At 41.7% G+C, this 16,350-nt stretch overlaps 1 protein-coding gene across 3 annotated transcripts in view; it reads left to right on the forward strand.

Moving 5' to 3' along the window:
• Positions 1–16,350, forward strand: part of LOC129765249 (neogenin) — a 371,600-nt gene that overhangs the window by 344,395 nt on the left and 10,855 nt on the right. For all 3 annotated transcript variants that reach the window (XM_055765355.1, XM_055765354.1, XM_055765356.1), the window contains exons 6-9: positions 6,726–7,507; positions 7,566–8,849; positions 8,920–9,121; positions 9,185–9,318. In XM_055765355.1, coding sequence (XP_055621330.1) covers positions 6,726–7,507; positions 7,566–8,849; positions 8,920–9,121; positions 9,185–9,318 — 2,402 coding nt within the window. The remainder of the gene's footprint in view (positions 1–6,725; positions 7,508–7,565; positions 8,850–8,919; positions 9,122–9,184; positions 9,319–16,350) is intronic.

Consider the following 16,350-nt stretch of genomic DNA (forward strand, 5'->3'; position numbering starts at 1 on the left):
CCAAAAAACACAAATTTTTGCATTATCCCAAAATTGGCATGCGGAGGTTTTAGGGGGCAAGAGATGATTCTATGGTGGTTCGACACTGTTCCTCCTCTCTGAGGCCTAACTCGAGGAAGGAATCGTACGATTTGAGCTGTCTTTATTTTTTTTTATGTTTTTGTTCCAAACATGTATTCCATGTAACGGAGAAACATGCTAAGTGATTGAAGAATCTTGAACAAAAATATTTTTATGTTATAATGACGAGTTTTGGTAGAAATACTAGGAAATTTATAGTCAAACGAAATTTTGAAGGGTCTAGAGGTAATCAATCGATGAATGTATTTACATAAAAATATCAATTTTGCCGGGACGAAGTTCGCCGGATCAGCTAGTAACTTATAAACAGCTCCATTCTTACTTGATGTCAACATTATGAACATTAAAAATACATAATAGTGCATTGAGTCTCTTCAAAACAGCTAAATACACCACTGATTTTTCGTTTTTTTGAGAAACCCCCTAAGTTCATCAACTTTGAAGCGTTATATTTTGAGCTTAACCTGTTATATTGATGAAGTTGTGGTTCCAAATAATATGTTTTGGATCTAATAATCGAACCTCATACCAACAAATTGGGGGTCCAGGTCAAAAATGTGAGAAAAACAGTTGTTTGTCATTTTCTCGCAAGCGCGTCAAATGGACTTATGGGGTTTCTCAAATAAACGATTCAAATAAAAAAGTATTTATTTTTCCTAACCCTGCATGTATCACTGCTTTCTGAAGGAAAAATAATTCCGACCAGTACGACACCTATTTTATTTATTTATTTATTTTGGCTTAACGTCTTTACAACATGGCCTGATTCACAATTTTTCTCCAATTAACTCGGTTCGTGGCTATCTCTCTAGAATTCCGCGGGGACCCCGTGCTCACCATGTCATGCTCCACTTGGTCTAAACACCTTGCTCGTTGTGCTCCTCGTCGTCTCGTACCAGCCGGATTCCCGATGAACACCATTTTTGCAAGATAGTTGTCCGACATTCTTTCAACATGTCCTGCCCAGTATATCTTTCTAGCTTTGATCATTTTCTGGATACTGGGTTCGCTGGTGAGTCGCATGAGCTCGTGGTTCATCCTTCGCCTCCATATGCCGTCCTCCTGTACACCGCCGAAGATGGTTCTTAACACCCGCCGTTCAAAGACTGCGAGTGCTCGCAGGTCCTCTTCGAGTATTGTCCACGTCTCGTGCCCGTAGATGACAACCGGTCTTATGAGCGTTTTGTACAGGGAACATTTCGCACGACTGCTAAGTCTGTTTGACCTTATGTGTTTGTGGAGACTATAGTAGGTACGACTCCCATTGATGATGCGTCTCCGGATCTCGCGGCTGGTATCATTGTCAGACGTTAGCATTGAGCCAAGGTAGACAAATTGGTCCACTACCTCGAACTCATCGCCGTCGATCATTACACTACTACCTAATCGGGTCCTGTCATGCTCGGATCCGCCAGCATGTATTTGGTTTTATACGCATTGATTTTCAGTCCAATTCTCTATGCTTCGTGCTTAAGTCTGGTGTAATGTCTACCTAATGTCTAATGGCTACCGTCTCAAATGTTCTGCCGACAATGTCTACATCATCAGCGAAGCAGATGAATTGACTGGTTCTATTGCAAATCGTACCACGCAAGTTAAACGCCGCTCGTCTCATAACACCCTCTAGCGCGATGTTGAACAGTAGGCAAGAGAGACCATCATCTTGTCGAAGCCCCCTGTGGGACTCAAATGGATCAGATAATCCACCCGAAATTCGCACACAGCAATGTATTCCATCCATCGTAGCCTTAATCAGTCTTGTCAGCTTCACGGGGAAGCCGTTTTCGTCCATGATTTGCCATAGCAAAGGGTTAATAAAGCCCTCCAATTGGCTTCAATATTCGAAATTTCCCATGTTTAGAGCTCTGATTTCAGGCATGATGCAGATGGTCCACAAAATGGGTCAGGCTCGACAAATTTAGTTGAAGATCCAAATTTTTAATCAATTTTAGACTCATCAGTATAAAATACGAATGAACCTGAACGAGCTTTAGGACCACCTTCTTCCCCTTCGCTGCGATTGAATTTAATCACTTTGAAGAGAACACTGAAGTTAGTGTTTGTTGCTATCCAGCCTTCATTCATGTTTACTATAGTGTATAACATACCTTCAGGATGTGTAAATGAGATCAACTACTTGAAAATGTTTTGCACGTTTCAGTCTAAGAGCACCTTTGTCCGCTCCAAGTTGTGCAAGGGTAGAAGATATAAAAGAGCACCTAGGGTTTTGGAGGGTGCGCTGAGCATTGCTTCGGTTATTGATAAGCATGCCAGACGTTGTAGTTTGTCGAGCGTTTTCTGAGCTGACATTTGTATAGTTTTAGGCCACCACATTAGCGAAGCATATGTTAGTCAAGGTCTCACTATTGCCGAGTAAATCCAGTGAATCATTCTCGGTTATACTCCCCACTTTTGCTCGAATATACTACTATAAGTCCAGAGTCTGGGCTATAAATATTGCATACTCCAGTTAGTCGTTCCAAATTAACTTTTGGTCAAGCATGGCACCTAAACATTTGGTTCGGCTCCAATTGTACACCTTCCAATCTAAGAGGTGGATTCTTATACTTTCTTTTTGTGGTAAATGGAATTATGGTAAATGGTGGTAAATGGAATTATGACTCTTCAATGTCGGTGTCAAATGAAATGATTTGGCTAATAGAATACAGTACATCATGAAAATATTCCGAAGAAAATTATGTAAGAAATAAAAATTTTAAAAACATTTTTTTTTATGACTAAAATCAAATCGTGAGGCACGTCGGATTTTCATTATCCACAGTTAGCTGTTTCATCACATGTTTCATGCCCCACGATTTTATCTTAGTTTCATCAATGCCCCAAATTAATGAAGGAAGGGGTGTGATAACTACTAACTACTACTTTTCCTATTATTTTCCCATCTGGTCCAGAAGATTTAAAGGGCTTTATGGAATTCTCTGCCCAAATAACCCTTGGCTTCGTAAAGACCGCCCTAGCCATTTCTTTAGCTCTAATCTAGTCTCTGATTGGACAGGATTGAGCTGTATCGAAGACCTGTGCAAGTCCGGAAGTCATTTGGATTGAGCCTGGAAAGAATGTATCCATCATGGTACTAAGTGTTTCCTGGGAATCGATTGTACGAGGTAAGGCTATTAAATAACGAGACTGGTTACGAAAAAGGGTTATATTTCAAAAATTACGGTACAACGATATGCTCCCGTTCAATATACTCCCCTTGGCTCCTCACACACCTTTCCATACGTTTCTTCCATTGTTCGAAGCAGTGCTGAAATTCTTCTTTTGTGATGGCGTTCAAAAGCCGCGTCGCTTTTTCCTTCGCCTCTTTTACGGACTGAAATACCATTCAACACGGAATAGAAAAAAGTTGCATGGGGCTAGATCTGGCGAGTACGAGGCATGTTCGAGCACTGGAATGCCCTTATCGGCTAAAAATTGCTTCACCGACAGCGTGTTATGGACAGGTGTGTTGTTGTTCATGTTTTTCGTCACACATGATTTCCGACGTGCACTACAAACCACGTTCCATTCAAACCACTGCTGCTCGCAAACTACTATAGTGAAAAAAACGTGTTTTCGTACGTTTATAGCAGACACTTCAAGCTACCGAACGCACTATTCGTTTAACAACCCACCCCCACCCCTCTAGGGCGCCCTCCAGGCGCGCCGTCTCGTTATTTAATAGCCATACCTCGTATATTGACCGTTTTCTGTTTTCAGACTACCAATTCCATTGGTATTATCCTTGGGAAGGGCTTTATGAAGTCTTGCTACAACAGGAAAACTTTCTACCTGTTCCATGCTGAACTCCCCATCACTTCTCTTCGATTTGCGGATTTCTTTGTTATATTAGGGGTTTGTTATGTAGGATTTACGGAAATGTCCACGCTTGTCCAGGGTGAGGGGGAAGGGGGTTTAGATAATGTCCACGCGGACTTGGAGGAAGCATTCTCTAAGTCTGGTGGGATTGGGAACTCTGTACTATGAATTTAGAAAGAATCGAGATGGTAGCCCTGAATCTGGAGAAGTCGTACAACCGAACCTAGATTACGCTAGTTCTGAAGACATTGACAGACTGGAAGATAGACGGCAAACTAATGTACTTTGTGAAGAACTTCGCGACAAAACGGTCCTTCGAAGTAAAAGTTGGGTTCACCAGTTTTAAGGCACCTCCACGAAGAAACTGGTGTACCTCAAGATTCTATCTTAATGTTCGTATTCACCTATGTGGATGACAACCTTCTAGTAGTGGTGTGGAACACGCATAGGGCATCAAGCATCAAGATCTAGGCAGCTACCAATGACATCGGTAAATGGGCTGTCGACCGAGGTTTCTTTATTGACAAAAGAGTGGTCACATGGTGGTCAAAATTTACAACAGGGATGCGTTCGGGGATGAAAATTTATAACGAACGCATCCCCCGTCGTAGAACGTTGATAATACTGAGCGATTTAGTCAACTGTAACCTGAATTTCCAGCACCAAGTCGACGAGGTGAGGAAGAAGTGTGCCTTCCGTTTTTTTTTTGTTTTTAGACCATTACCAAACCTCACCGGAGGTATACTAGTAACCAGTAACATACCTTGTTTTACTCTATGGTATTGCTACTTGAGTAAGATTAGTAAAATAATTAAAAAGTTCAACTAGAAGATGAAGCCAACCTTTCTCATGATGTTTTCCTTCATACTGTTGATTAAAGCTAAGATTGATTCATTTAGAATCAGGAATCACAAAACCAGTTGTATCGCGGGATTGGTTGAAGGTACAAAAAATGTTTTTATATCAAAATACAGATAATTAATTGTTCTTTAAGAAAAACTATTTAAAAAAATATTACTTTACAGTTTGAATTTTTGTACTTTTCTTCGGATACCTCCATCAAAGTTTGTACTTTCTGTTGTTCAGCGGCTCAGCGGCCATTTCATTAACGATCTCTTCATGTCTGTAGAATCCAGAGTCACCTTGGCACCCTTCTTCAGTTCTGCTTGACAATTGCCCAATATTTTTCGATATGGGCGGAATTGGGACAATTGGGAGAATTGAGGTCTTTTTCAATGTAATTGTCCTGTTTGGTTACTTGCAGGCACAGGAATTACGATAACTTTCTAACATATGGATTCTCCGGATGGTACTTTGGTTAGAGTTGTGTTTGTAGCGATGTCGTAATCCGAGTGTCCCGGGTTTGCATTAATTATCTCATCGGAACAGCAATTGCAAGTTCACGAAAATGTTCGAGCACATCATAAACTGTCAAGCTAATCACTGATTGCGCGACACCCACGACGTGGTCAGATAATAAAATGTTGGTGTGGATGTCCAGAATCAAATTTGTTCTCTCACTATCCATACTGCACATTTTTTTAAAAACAAAACAGATCAACTGAAAGATACAGCTTTTCCAAACAATTTGCTATCAAAAGCTTTGAGATACGCCTACTACGACCTCTGCAATAAAATGAACAGTGATGCCGGATTTTAACTGGAATAAACCTTAAGGGTAAATAAATAAAATGATAGCTTGCACCATTATACATCAACACAAGTGGTCCAATCACATTGCATTATTTCATTAAAAGTCCTAATTATGGGCTATGGGCTATGGTTATTCACAATCCACAATACACAGATAAATTGTTTTTATTTAATGCTATAATTGAAATTCGAGAACCTATACTCAGGCCACTAAGTGACCCTTGCTGAACCTGTGAGATTGATCTGAAATTCTCAGTACCTTTTCCGAAAAGATTTCTTACACATTGAAAATGAGTACGTTATATTGAGGTAAATTAAACGTTATATCGAAGTTCCCTGGTACCAGCAGTCTTGGTATGCGTCGGGGAACCTATGTTTGACATATTCGTGCGAAAATCTCCAGAACTGCGAGTTTTCTCGCCTAAATCAGGGAATGTTCATAAATTTTGAATCCATTTCAAGGTTGTCAAAATATTAGGTTGTCATAAATTTATGAGAAGCAGTTTTGTAAGTTTGGTCAGTACAAAACAAGTGGTCACAAGTTATATTTATCACCATCAAGTGCACCGGGAATATAGTTAGCAGTTTGGCTCCTTTAACACATTAAGCACAGCGTCAGACCCTAGGGGGATCATCACATTTTCGAGTAGTTTTGTGGCAATCTTCTACCAACGATTCTGTGCACATGACGAAATAGATACGAGATTGTTCAGGTTTTACCCAAATAAATACCTATTTTCTAGAGGATCTAGAAGAAAGGATCCTCAAATATTGTTTCACAGTAGTGTTCAAATGGTGGGAAACATCATTTTGATCTGCTTGAATGATATGATTGATTAAAGGTTTATTTCTCCATTTTACGAACTACATATAAATACTACTAAATACTACGAAGCTTCGAAGGAAATTCTATTTCTCAAACATTGGATTAGGTAAAAAATCATTTTAGGCAAAACAAAGCCGATATTCTTAAAATAAAAGGGTTTTTAGGAACCAGTTTTCTTTCAGTTTTTTCAAGAGTATTCTTCATGTTTTTTGGAAAATATTGGTTGAGTGCATGCAAAGAAAACCAAAGCAGTGTATACACAGATTGTCCGATTGTGCAAACATTATCCCGCATACGGTATTGTTACCAATATGTTCAACCCCTAACATTCTGTGAAAATTTTCAGAGAACGCAAAATCACCACCAAGTCACGAGACGAACAGGAAGTGAACATCCAATCGCTTCTCCCAGGCCAAACCTATCAGTTTAGGGTGGTGGGAAATAGCAACCACGGATCGGGAGAAACTTCACAAGTTTTAGAAGTACGAACACACTCCGAGGAGAACATTGCGGGACCACCCCTGAACGTACAAGGTCAAGCGATAAACGATAAGGAAATCCATCTACAATGGGACCCTCCGTTGGTATCGACGGCCGAGATATCGAAATATCGCATTTACTATGCGGAAATCGATAACGGAGATGAGATGTACTCCGATACGACATCCACCGAAATAGTGATCAACGAATTGAGACCTTACACCGAGTACACATTCTACGTGGTTCCCTGGAATCAGATGGGTATGGGAGATCCATCGCATGAAGTTTTACTCAAAACCCATTCTTCAATCCCTTCTGAACCGCCATCCAACGTAAGCTTGGAGGCAACGAGTTCTACCTCGGTAACGATACGGTGGCAGCCGCCTCCAGTCGAGGACCGCAATGGACAGATAACCGGATACAAGATCCGTTATCGAAAAAATAAGAAACCGTTACAGGTGGAGACCACCCCGGCGAACGTTCGACACTGGGAGCTGAAGGGATTGGAACGACTCTCGGCGTATCAGGTGAAAATCGCTGCCATGACGGTCAACGGCTCGGGACCATTCACCGAGTGGCATCACATCGAGACGTACGAGAATGATTTGGACGAATCGCAGGTTCCCGGACAGCCGGGATGGATCAAAAGTTAGTTGTTCTAAAATATGGTAAGAATGATTGTTTGATAATTTTCTCGTTTATTTAGCACGACCTGGCGCTGAGAGTATCACAGTTACATGGGCACCGCCGATCCACCAAGAGATTAAGGTTCGGAACTACGTTCTCGGCTGGGGTAAAGGAATTCCGGATGAAGACGCAACCGATGTGGAAGAGCACATCCGAATGTTGGAGATTCGTAATCTGGAACCAAACACGGAGTACGTTATATCGCTCCGGGCGAGAAACAATATGGGCGATGGTCCGCCAATATACGATACGGTGCGTACTAGGGAAGATTCGCCCATAGAAGCACCCACTCCACTGGAAGTGCCCGTCGGACTGCGAGCTATTCCAATGTCGGGCACTTCGATTGTTGTTTACTGGACGGACACCACTTTGAGCAAGAGTCAGCACGTTACCGACAATAGATATTACGTGGTGAAGTACACACCAACCGCCACCGCCACAAGGTTTAGGTATTACAACACCACCGATTTGAACTGCATGATCGGTGATCTTCGCCCTAACACACAGTATGAGTTTGCCGTGAAAGTGGTCAAAGGCCACCGCCAGTCGGCCTGGTCGATGTCCGTTATTAATTCTACGCATCAAGCTTCCTCGGTTTCACCGCCTCGAGATCTAACGGTAACTCATGATGGTAGGAATCCGCTTGCCGCCATTCTTCAGTGGCAGCCACCCAGGCACAGCAATAGTCCCATCACCGGCTACGTTGTACTGTACACAACCGACCCGAACAAACGAGATCGTGACTGGAATGCTGAAGCCGTGGTCGGTGACAAAACCAGCGCCGAAATCACCGGTCTTGAACCCCACACAACGTACTATTTCAAAGTACAAACACGCAACTCCAAAGGTTACGGTCTCTTCTCAGCGATGGTTTCACAAACGACAGGCGCCGAGCTGGATTCCAGTGAAAATCTGTCCATGCCCAAATCCATCTCACCGGAGATGGTGTACGTGATAGTAGGATTCTCGATTCTGACCGCTGTGATAGCGGTTGCGGTCGTTATTCTGCTGTGCCGGAAGAAACCCGAAAGCACTCCGGAACATGCGAAAAAGAGTTATCAGAAAAATAATGCTGGCATAATTAAGCCACCGGATCTGTGGATTCATCACGACCAAATGGAGCTGAAAAATATGGACAAAAGCAATCACAGCACCACGCCTGGATCCGTTGATGGCGGGGCGTCAAGTAGCGGAGCAATGACGCTGCCGCGTTCGGTTGGAGGCCACGAGTTCGACAGTGAGACGCCGATATCTCATGTGACGAACTCGCTGGACAAGAGGACCTATGTTCCTGGTTATACAGGTGAGAGTAGTGACTCATAGGGTCTCAAAATCGTATATTGAATGTTATTGACTATTGTTGTTGTTTTTAGGCACTACGACTCCTTTGAGTTCAACCATGGAAAGACCATCGTATCCACGCACTCAGTACAACATGGCATCCCGGCCGCATATATCACTAGACCAGCAAACGCTATCCCAGCAGAGCTTGATCCAGCAGCCACCTCAGCTACCTCCGGCGAATCCGATAGTGCAAACGCCGGAAAATCCCTACACCTACGACGGAAACTATAGGTAAACAAAGGAGCACTGTACCTCTGATGGATAGATTTGTAAACACAGTTTGTTTGATTGCAGCAATCCAAACGCTACATACGCGCCCGGAATGGCCGTCGATATCCCAAAACGGGGGCAAGGTCATCCACTGAAAAGCTTCAGCGTGCCAGCCCCACCTTCTTCGACGCCAGTTATCAGTAGCCAAGGAAAACATGGTGAGTGAACTTTGCTAAACTTATTAGAGAGCGATTCCACGTCGAATGCCCCGTCCCTTTCCGATTGTTCTTAAAACTTTGTACATTTTATGGCACCACCTAAAATTCTTATTTAATCATCGTATGATCAAACTTTAATTGCGTCTAACTTTTGAATAAGGTTGAACTTTTTTTTTCAAAAAAAACCTTGTAACTCGAGTGCCAGCTATTTTCTAGGAATAATAACATGTTAAACAAATTTCCTCATGAGTTGAGTTTATTGTTGAGTTGAGTTTTTCTATTCTAGAATCACCATTTTTCCCATATATTTCCAATAGAAAATTGATTTAATTTCTTCAAATTTCAATACTTTGGCAGTTCTATGTGTGTGAAATCAACATTAGGTATAAGTGATGTCAGCTCGTTGTGTTGTACTTGTAGAGACGAATGAACTCTCAGAGTTTAAAGTCTCTCTGATTCAATACCGTTACCGTTGTACTTGTTTAAGTGCGATTCACATACAACATCCACGTCACGTCTACGTTCCGTCACGTCACGTTACGTCAGTTTTTCTACCATGCATTTCTTATGGAAACATTCACATACACCGGCAACGTAACGACCCGTCAGCATTCGTTCAACGAAAACGACCGGCAGGATTTGTAGAAAAGAATAATTGACGGAGACGGACGGCTCGTTTGGTTTTTGTCTGGGCTTTGTGTCTCGGCTTTTGTTTTGATTTGGTTGTACAGTAATTTATATCTAATTCGACATTAAGCTAATTGAACAGATCTGTGATGTGATACGTTTAATTGGAAATTTTTACCTGTTATTGGACATTTTTGTAAACATTGAGTTCGGAGCCCAAATTATGGCCCCACATTGAAAGTCACCACCAGTTGCGAATGTCTAATTACTGGTCAAAATCGACTACAATGCGACACTGAATGGTGCCTCAGCATATCGCATGATAAGTAACTTACTGTACTTTTTATGCCAACATATCTCTTAGCTCCAAATTTCGGAGTGAAAATCATTCGCGAATAGCTGAGAGAAATATTCTATTTATTATTATTGTTGAATAAGGGTCGGACTACGGGGTTTAAGTAGTTAAATAATTGAATTCAATGATTTTCATTGAATTTTTCAAAATTTAGAACTGATTCTAGGCATGCTGATTTGAAAGAGGGCATTGCAATTTAAAATTGTTGTAGGTGGCGACACCATGAATAACATTACATAAATAATTCGTTTGACATTTGACGTGACGGTGCTGGTGGAAGCATTGACTGCATGTGTGAATTGGTGGAGACGTTGACGGAACGTAGACGTTCTTCTCCGTAACGTTCTATGTGAATCGCACATTATCCGCTGTGGTTTCATTCAGTGGAAAAAAAAACTCTACTCCATACTCCTCCTTCCCTTGTCTTTCCCGACAAGGAAAGAATCCATTCTCGCTCGATGCTCACCAGCGACGATGTCGCTCCGATGACCACTAAACCAAGGCGCGTAGAAGTATATCCTAAGGTGGGCCAACTTGCTAAAACCACTCTTCAGCCATCTTGGAAGTCTACTGTGTTTTGTTTGTAAACAAAACACAATACGCTTGCGCACAAGCTCGCTCGTGATCAGTCTGTCTCTTTTCACGCTTCAAGGAAAAAATCCCCTTCTGCTTTCTTCCGTACTTTTTTATATACCGCTCCCCTAACCAACTTAGTGACGAAACGGCCTCACCTAGTACCATAGACCCGTCTTGCACCAAACGAGAAGTGGTGTGGGTTAGAATCGTGGATAGTTCTACGTCAAAAAAACTAAGACTGATAATTGATTTTAATAAATTTCCCATGGAAGGCAATTATATTAACTTACTTACAACAAAAAAATCTACGCCCTTGCGAGCGGTCTTACGGAAGTTAACCGGAACATTCGCCATGGCGGACGAAAACTTGCCTGTAGGCATGTTTTTAAGTTTTTTCTTCGTTTTATTTATCAATTCCTTCTCAATTTTCGCGACAAAATTGTTGGAGTAGATCTTACGCTTCAGATTTACTCAGAAATTCTCGATGGGACGCAGCTGGGAGACGTTGGGCGGGTTCACCGACTTGGGTACCACATCGATATTCAGCCGCTCCATCTCCTCTAACTATCGCTTCGAGTAGTGGCCCGACGTCAGATCCGGCCAGAACACCGCGTCTTCGACCTTATGGTGTTTCTTGATGAACGACGCAGCTTCAGGCAGGAACTTCGTACTATAAATTTCCCCGTTCACGCCCAATCCGGAGCTAAAGAAGAGCGGTCCCGTTCTCGCTGATTTTCAGCCACAGCAGCACCTTTTTGGAGAACTTGGTGTGTGAAATAAACTTCACTTCGGAGCTCACTTCCTTCGTGGGGGAAGTAAAACAAGAAGTGCTCGGCCAGTCGTTGCCATCCAAAGTGGGATAGGTCACGTCGTCCATCACCACCGCCAAGTCGCGATTCGCCAGGAAAATCGACTTAACCATCTTATTCAGCCGCTGGTGCTGCCTCATTGCCTGCAGCTCCGAGACCAGTGGACGGGACTTCCGCTTTCTGACATGTATGTCCATGTTCGCCAGGTACTTTTACACTGTGTGGCCGGTTGCACCGACCTCCCGGCCAAGCGCACGCAACGATGTAGCTACTTTTCCCTCGATCTTCCTCATCAGCAACCTTTGGAGCTTCTTTTAATTCTAAAGCGTTGGGGGACAGATGACATTATTTGCCTATTTGACGCTGATAGGCACGAAATTGCATGTTTTATGTCGAAAATGAAATGCTTTCTGACAACGCTAGTTCGGGTGTATAATTGTGAGTATAAGTATAATTGCATGGGTAGTTTCGTCAGTGCGTGTGAAAGTAAACCCATGAAAAATCGGCAATTTTTGTCCATTTTTTTAATGCAAACGTTATAGCAAGAATCTCATGTTAATAATAGTCATTCTAGAGATATAACAATTTCCATACAATGAAAATTCAGTTTAGGAAATTTTTAACACAATTTCGAGATTTTAGTCGTAACGTTCAGCAGCGATGCGTTCGATTTTTCTCTATAGCAATTAACTAAAATTAACGTTGTTATTTCTGGAAAACAGGTCTAATTGACAGAAATAAAATGATTGAAAATTCAGCCAATGCATACGATTAGACTCACTTAAAATAAGTTTTATATCAAATTTCCATAGTCAACCAGTTGGAGATCATTCTATGTTCCTAATGATTTCGATTACTTCCCTAGACATTGAGTTAATAGGGATATGGAGAGTGATGACTCACTGCCATTGGGAAATTTCACTCTGTTATAATTAGTCTGGTTTTGGTTTTTAAATAAAACTCACTCACTTATACTATTTTATTTATAACTAAAAACTTGGAATCACTGTGGAAACAACTATCTCGGTACGTTGACTTATTTGGAATGAACTCACTGGGATCTAAAATGCATGTTCTCCTCATGCTCGGTCATAAAACTGCTGACCAATCAGTGTTGCTCTTGTTGTTGTATTGGTTTCGTCTCGTTTTCTGGCTGGTACTCACTCTGCTGATGTACTGTTACATGTTGAAATATGTTAGCTTGTGCATTAATGCGCATTAGAAGGATGTCCGTTAAATTGTGCAGAAATCCGTTCGCTGGCGCGAACAGTGAGTATTAGCCAAGATTGGCATTGGCGTAGGCATGCTTTATGATCGTTCACTGTGTTGAACAGATGTTCTTTTGGCCTGAGCTCTTTATTCCTCGGAGATTCTCTGGTACAGGCTGAAGTTTCAATCAAATATACTTTAAAATGAGTTATATTGATAAGTAGTTTCTGCTAGTTTTAATGTAATTTTCTCATATATTTGTTCTGCCGAGTTGTATGCTCCCCTACCCGTACCATCATTAACGAGCAACTAATACATTCGTTCCGCCCGTTTCTAACTTATAAATGAGCCATCCGTGATTTGAAATAACAGTTTCTTTATGTGGACACCGACTGGACAACATCGTTGCTGGACGAGCTGGACGGCGAGGGATCGAGTGCCTTTCTCAAGGCAAGAGGGTGGAGGTGGTAGCGCTGAATCAGAATAGAGTAGAGTTTTCAAAGGGCCAAGGGAAACTGGCAAATTATTTTTCAGCAACGAAAACATCTCATTCACACAGTTCAGCTTGAAGCGATCGGACGCTTTGTGCTATTGTGCTCGCGTTTCGGTAACAGCTATTGTTATTGGCTGGTGTTTTTTCCTCAACCAAGTGTGCTTCTTCCATCGCGTGTTAATTGTGGGAACAGTGAAGTGCGCTCAACAATTCCCACCAGCTGGAGTGAATAGCTTCTCACAGCAGATACTGGTGAAGGTCTATAGAGAGACACTTTTGATCGCCGAATCATCGCCATTTCCACCGCCGACGTAGGTGCGCTCGCTCACCAATACACCTACAGCAGTGTAGCAATAGACGCCAACACGTGATCAACTGGACGGTGCAGAACGAGTCGAATATTATCTGCGCGGGGTGCGCATTTAGGTGAATACGCAGAAAAATACATTTAGAGAAAATATATATAAATATTATATTTTATTTTATTTTTTTTTTCTTGAAAAAAAACATGTGTGGCCGGTTGCACCGACCTCCCGGCCAAGCGCACGCAACGATGTAGCTACTTTTCCCTCGATCTTCCTCATCAGCAACCTTTGGAGCTTCTTTTAATTCTAAAGCGTTGGGGGACAGATGACATTATTTGCCTATTTGACGCTGATAGGCACGAAATTGCATGTTTTATGTCGAAAATGAAATGCTTTCTGACAACGCTAGTTCGGGTGTATAATTGTGAGTATAAGTATAATTGCATGGGTAGTTTCGTCAGTGCGTGTGAAAGTAAACCCATGAAAAATCGGCAATTTTTGTCCATTTTTTTAATGCAAACGTTATAGCAAGAATCTCATGTTAATAATAGTCATTCTAGAGATATAACAATTTCCATACAATGAAAATTCAGTTTAGGAAATTTTTAACACAATTTCGAGATTTTAGTCGTAACGTTCAGCAGCGATGCGTTCGATTTTTCTCTATAGCAATTAACTAAAATTAACGTTGTTATTTCTGGAAAACAGGTCTAATTGACAGAAATAAAATGATTGAAAATTCAGCCAATGCATACGATTAGACTCACTTAAAATAAGTTTTATATCAAATTTCCATAGTCAACCAGTTGGAGATCATTCTATGTTCCTAATGATTTCGATTACTTCCCTAGACATTGAGTTAATAGGGATATGGAGAGTGATGACTCACTGCCATCGGGAAATTTCACTCTGTTATAATTAGTCTGGTTTTGGTTTTTAAATAAAACTCACTCACTTATACTATTTTATTTATAACTAAAAACTTGGAATCACTGTGGAAACAACTATCTCGGTACGTTGACTTATTTGGAATTAACTCACTGGGATCTAAAATGCATGTTCTCCTCATGCTCGGTCATAAAACTGCTGACCAATCAGTGTTGCTCTTGTTGTTGTATTGGTTTCGTCTCGTTTTCTGGCTGGTACTCACTCTGCTGATGTACTGTTACATGTTGAAATATGTTAGCTTGTGCATTAATGCGCATTAGAAGGATGTCCGTTAAATTGTGCAGAAATCCGTTCGCTGGCGCGAACAGTGAGTATTAGCCAAGATTGGCATTGGCGTAGGCATGCTTTATGATCGTTCACTGTGTTGAACAGATGTTCTTTTGGCCTGAGCTCTTTATTCCTCGGAGATTCTCTGGTACAGGCTGAAGTTTCAATCAAATATACTTTAAAATGAATTATATTGATAAGTAGTTTCTGCTAGTTTTAATGTAATTTTCTCATATATTTGTTCTGCCGAGTTGTATGCTCCCCTACCCGTACCATCATTAACGAGCAACTAATACATTCGTTCCGCCCGTTTCTAACTTATAAATGAGCCATCCGTGATTTGAAATAACAGTTTCTTTATGTGGACACCGACTGGACAACATCGTTGCTGGACGAGCTGGACGGCGAGGGATCGAGTGCCTTTCTCAAGGCAAGAGGGTGGAGGTGGTAGCGCTGAATCAGAATAGAGTAGAGTTTTCAAAGGGCCAAGGGAAACTGGCAAATTATTTTTCAGCAACGAAAACATCTCATTCACACAGTTCAGCTTGAAGCGATCGGACGCTTTGTGCTATTGTGCTCGCGTTACGGTAACAGCTATTGTTGTTGGCTGGTGTTTTTTCCTCAACCAAGTGTGCTTCTTCCATCGCGTGTTAATTGTGGGAACAGTGAAGTGCGCTCAACAATTCCCACCAGCTGGAGTGAATAGCTTCTCACAGCAGATACTGGTGAAGGTCTATAGAGAGACACTTTTGATCGCCGAATCATCGCCATTTCCACCGCCGACGTAGGTGCGCTCGCTCACCAATACACCTACAGCAGTGTAGCAATAGACGCCAACACGTGATCAACTGGACGGTGCAGAACGAGTCGAATATTATCTGCGCGGGGTGCGCATTTAGGTGAATACGCAGAAAAATACATTTAGAGAAAATATATATAAATATTATATTTTATTTTATTTTTTTTTTTCTTGAAATATTAGAATTTTTTATTTTATTATTGTGAAATATTTAAAAAAAAATAGAATTTAAGTGCCATTTATAATGGCAGAAGGTGGGGGGTCTCCGAATATGGAGATCTCAGACAATGAAACCAATGAATCCCCCCCATCAGGTAAAAAAAGGAAAACACTTAAACGTGTTCCTAAATCGCAAAATGTTTCTTCTGGGGACGAATCAGCTCATGCTAATAAACCCCCTCATAAAAAAAATCGCAAATCTCTCCTCTCCACCTCTTGACGCTCCCACCCTACCTTCCACTTCGGGTTCCCTTTCTGTTATCCCCGCTACCACTCAATCCTTACCTTCGCCTACTCCCCATGTTGTCTCCCTTCCCACTCAATCCTTGTCCTCGTCTTCCCCCTCTGGTACGTCCTTTCCCCGTGTCAAGGTCTATCCAGAAGATGCATCTGGAACTGGCCCATGGGTTGTTTTCTTTCGGCCC

This window comes from Toxorhynchites rutilus, chromosome 2 (assembly GCF_029784135.1).
Source record: "Toxorhynchites rutilus septentrionalis strain SRP chromosome 2, ASM2978413v1, whole genome shotgun sequence".
NCBI classification, from domain to species: Eukaryota; Metazoa; Arthropoda; class Insecta; order Diptera; family Culicidae; genus Toxorhynchites; species Toxorhynchites rutilus.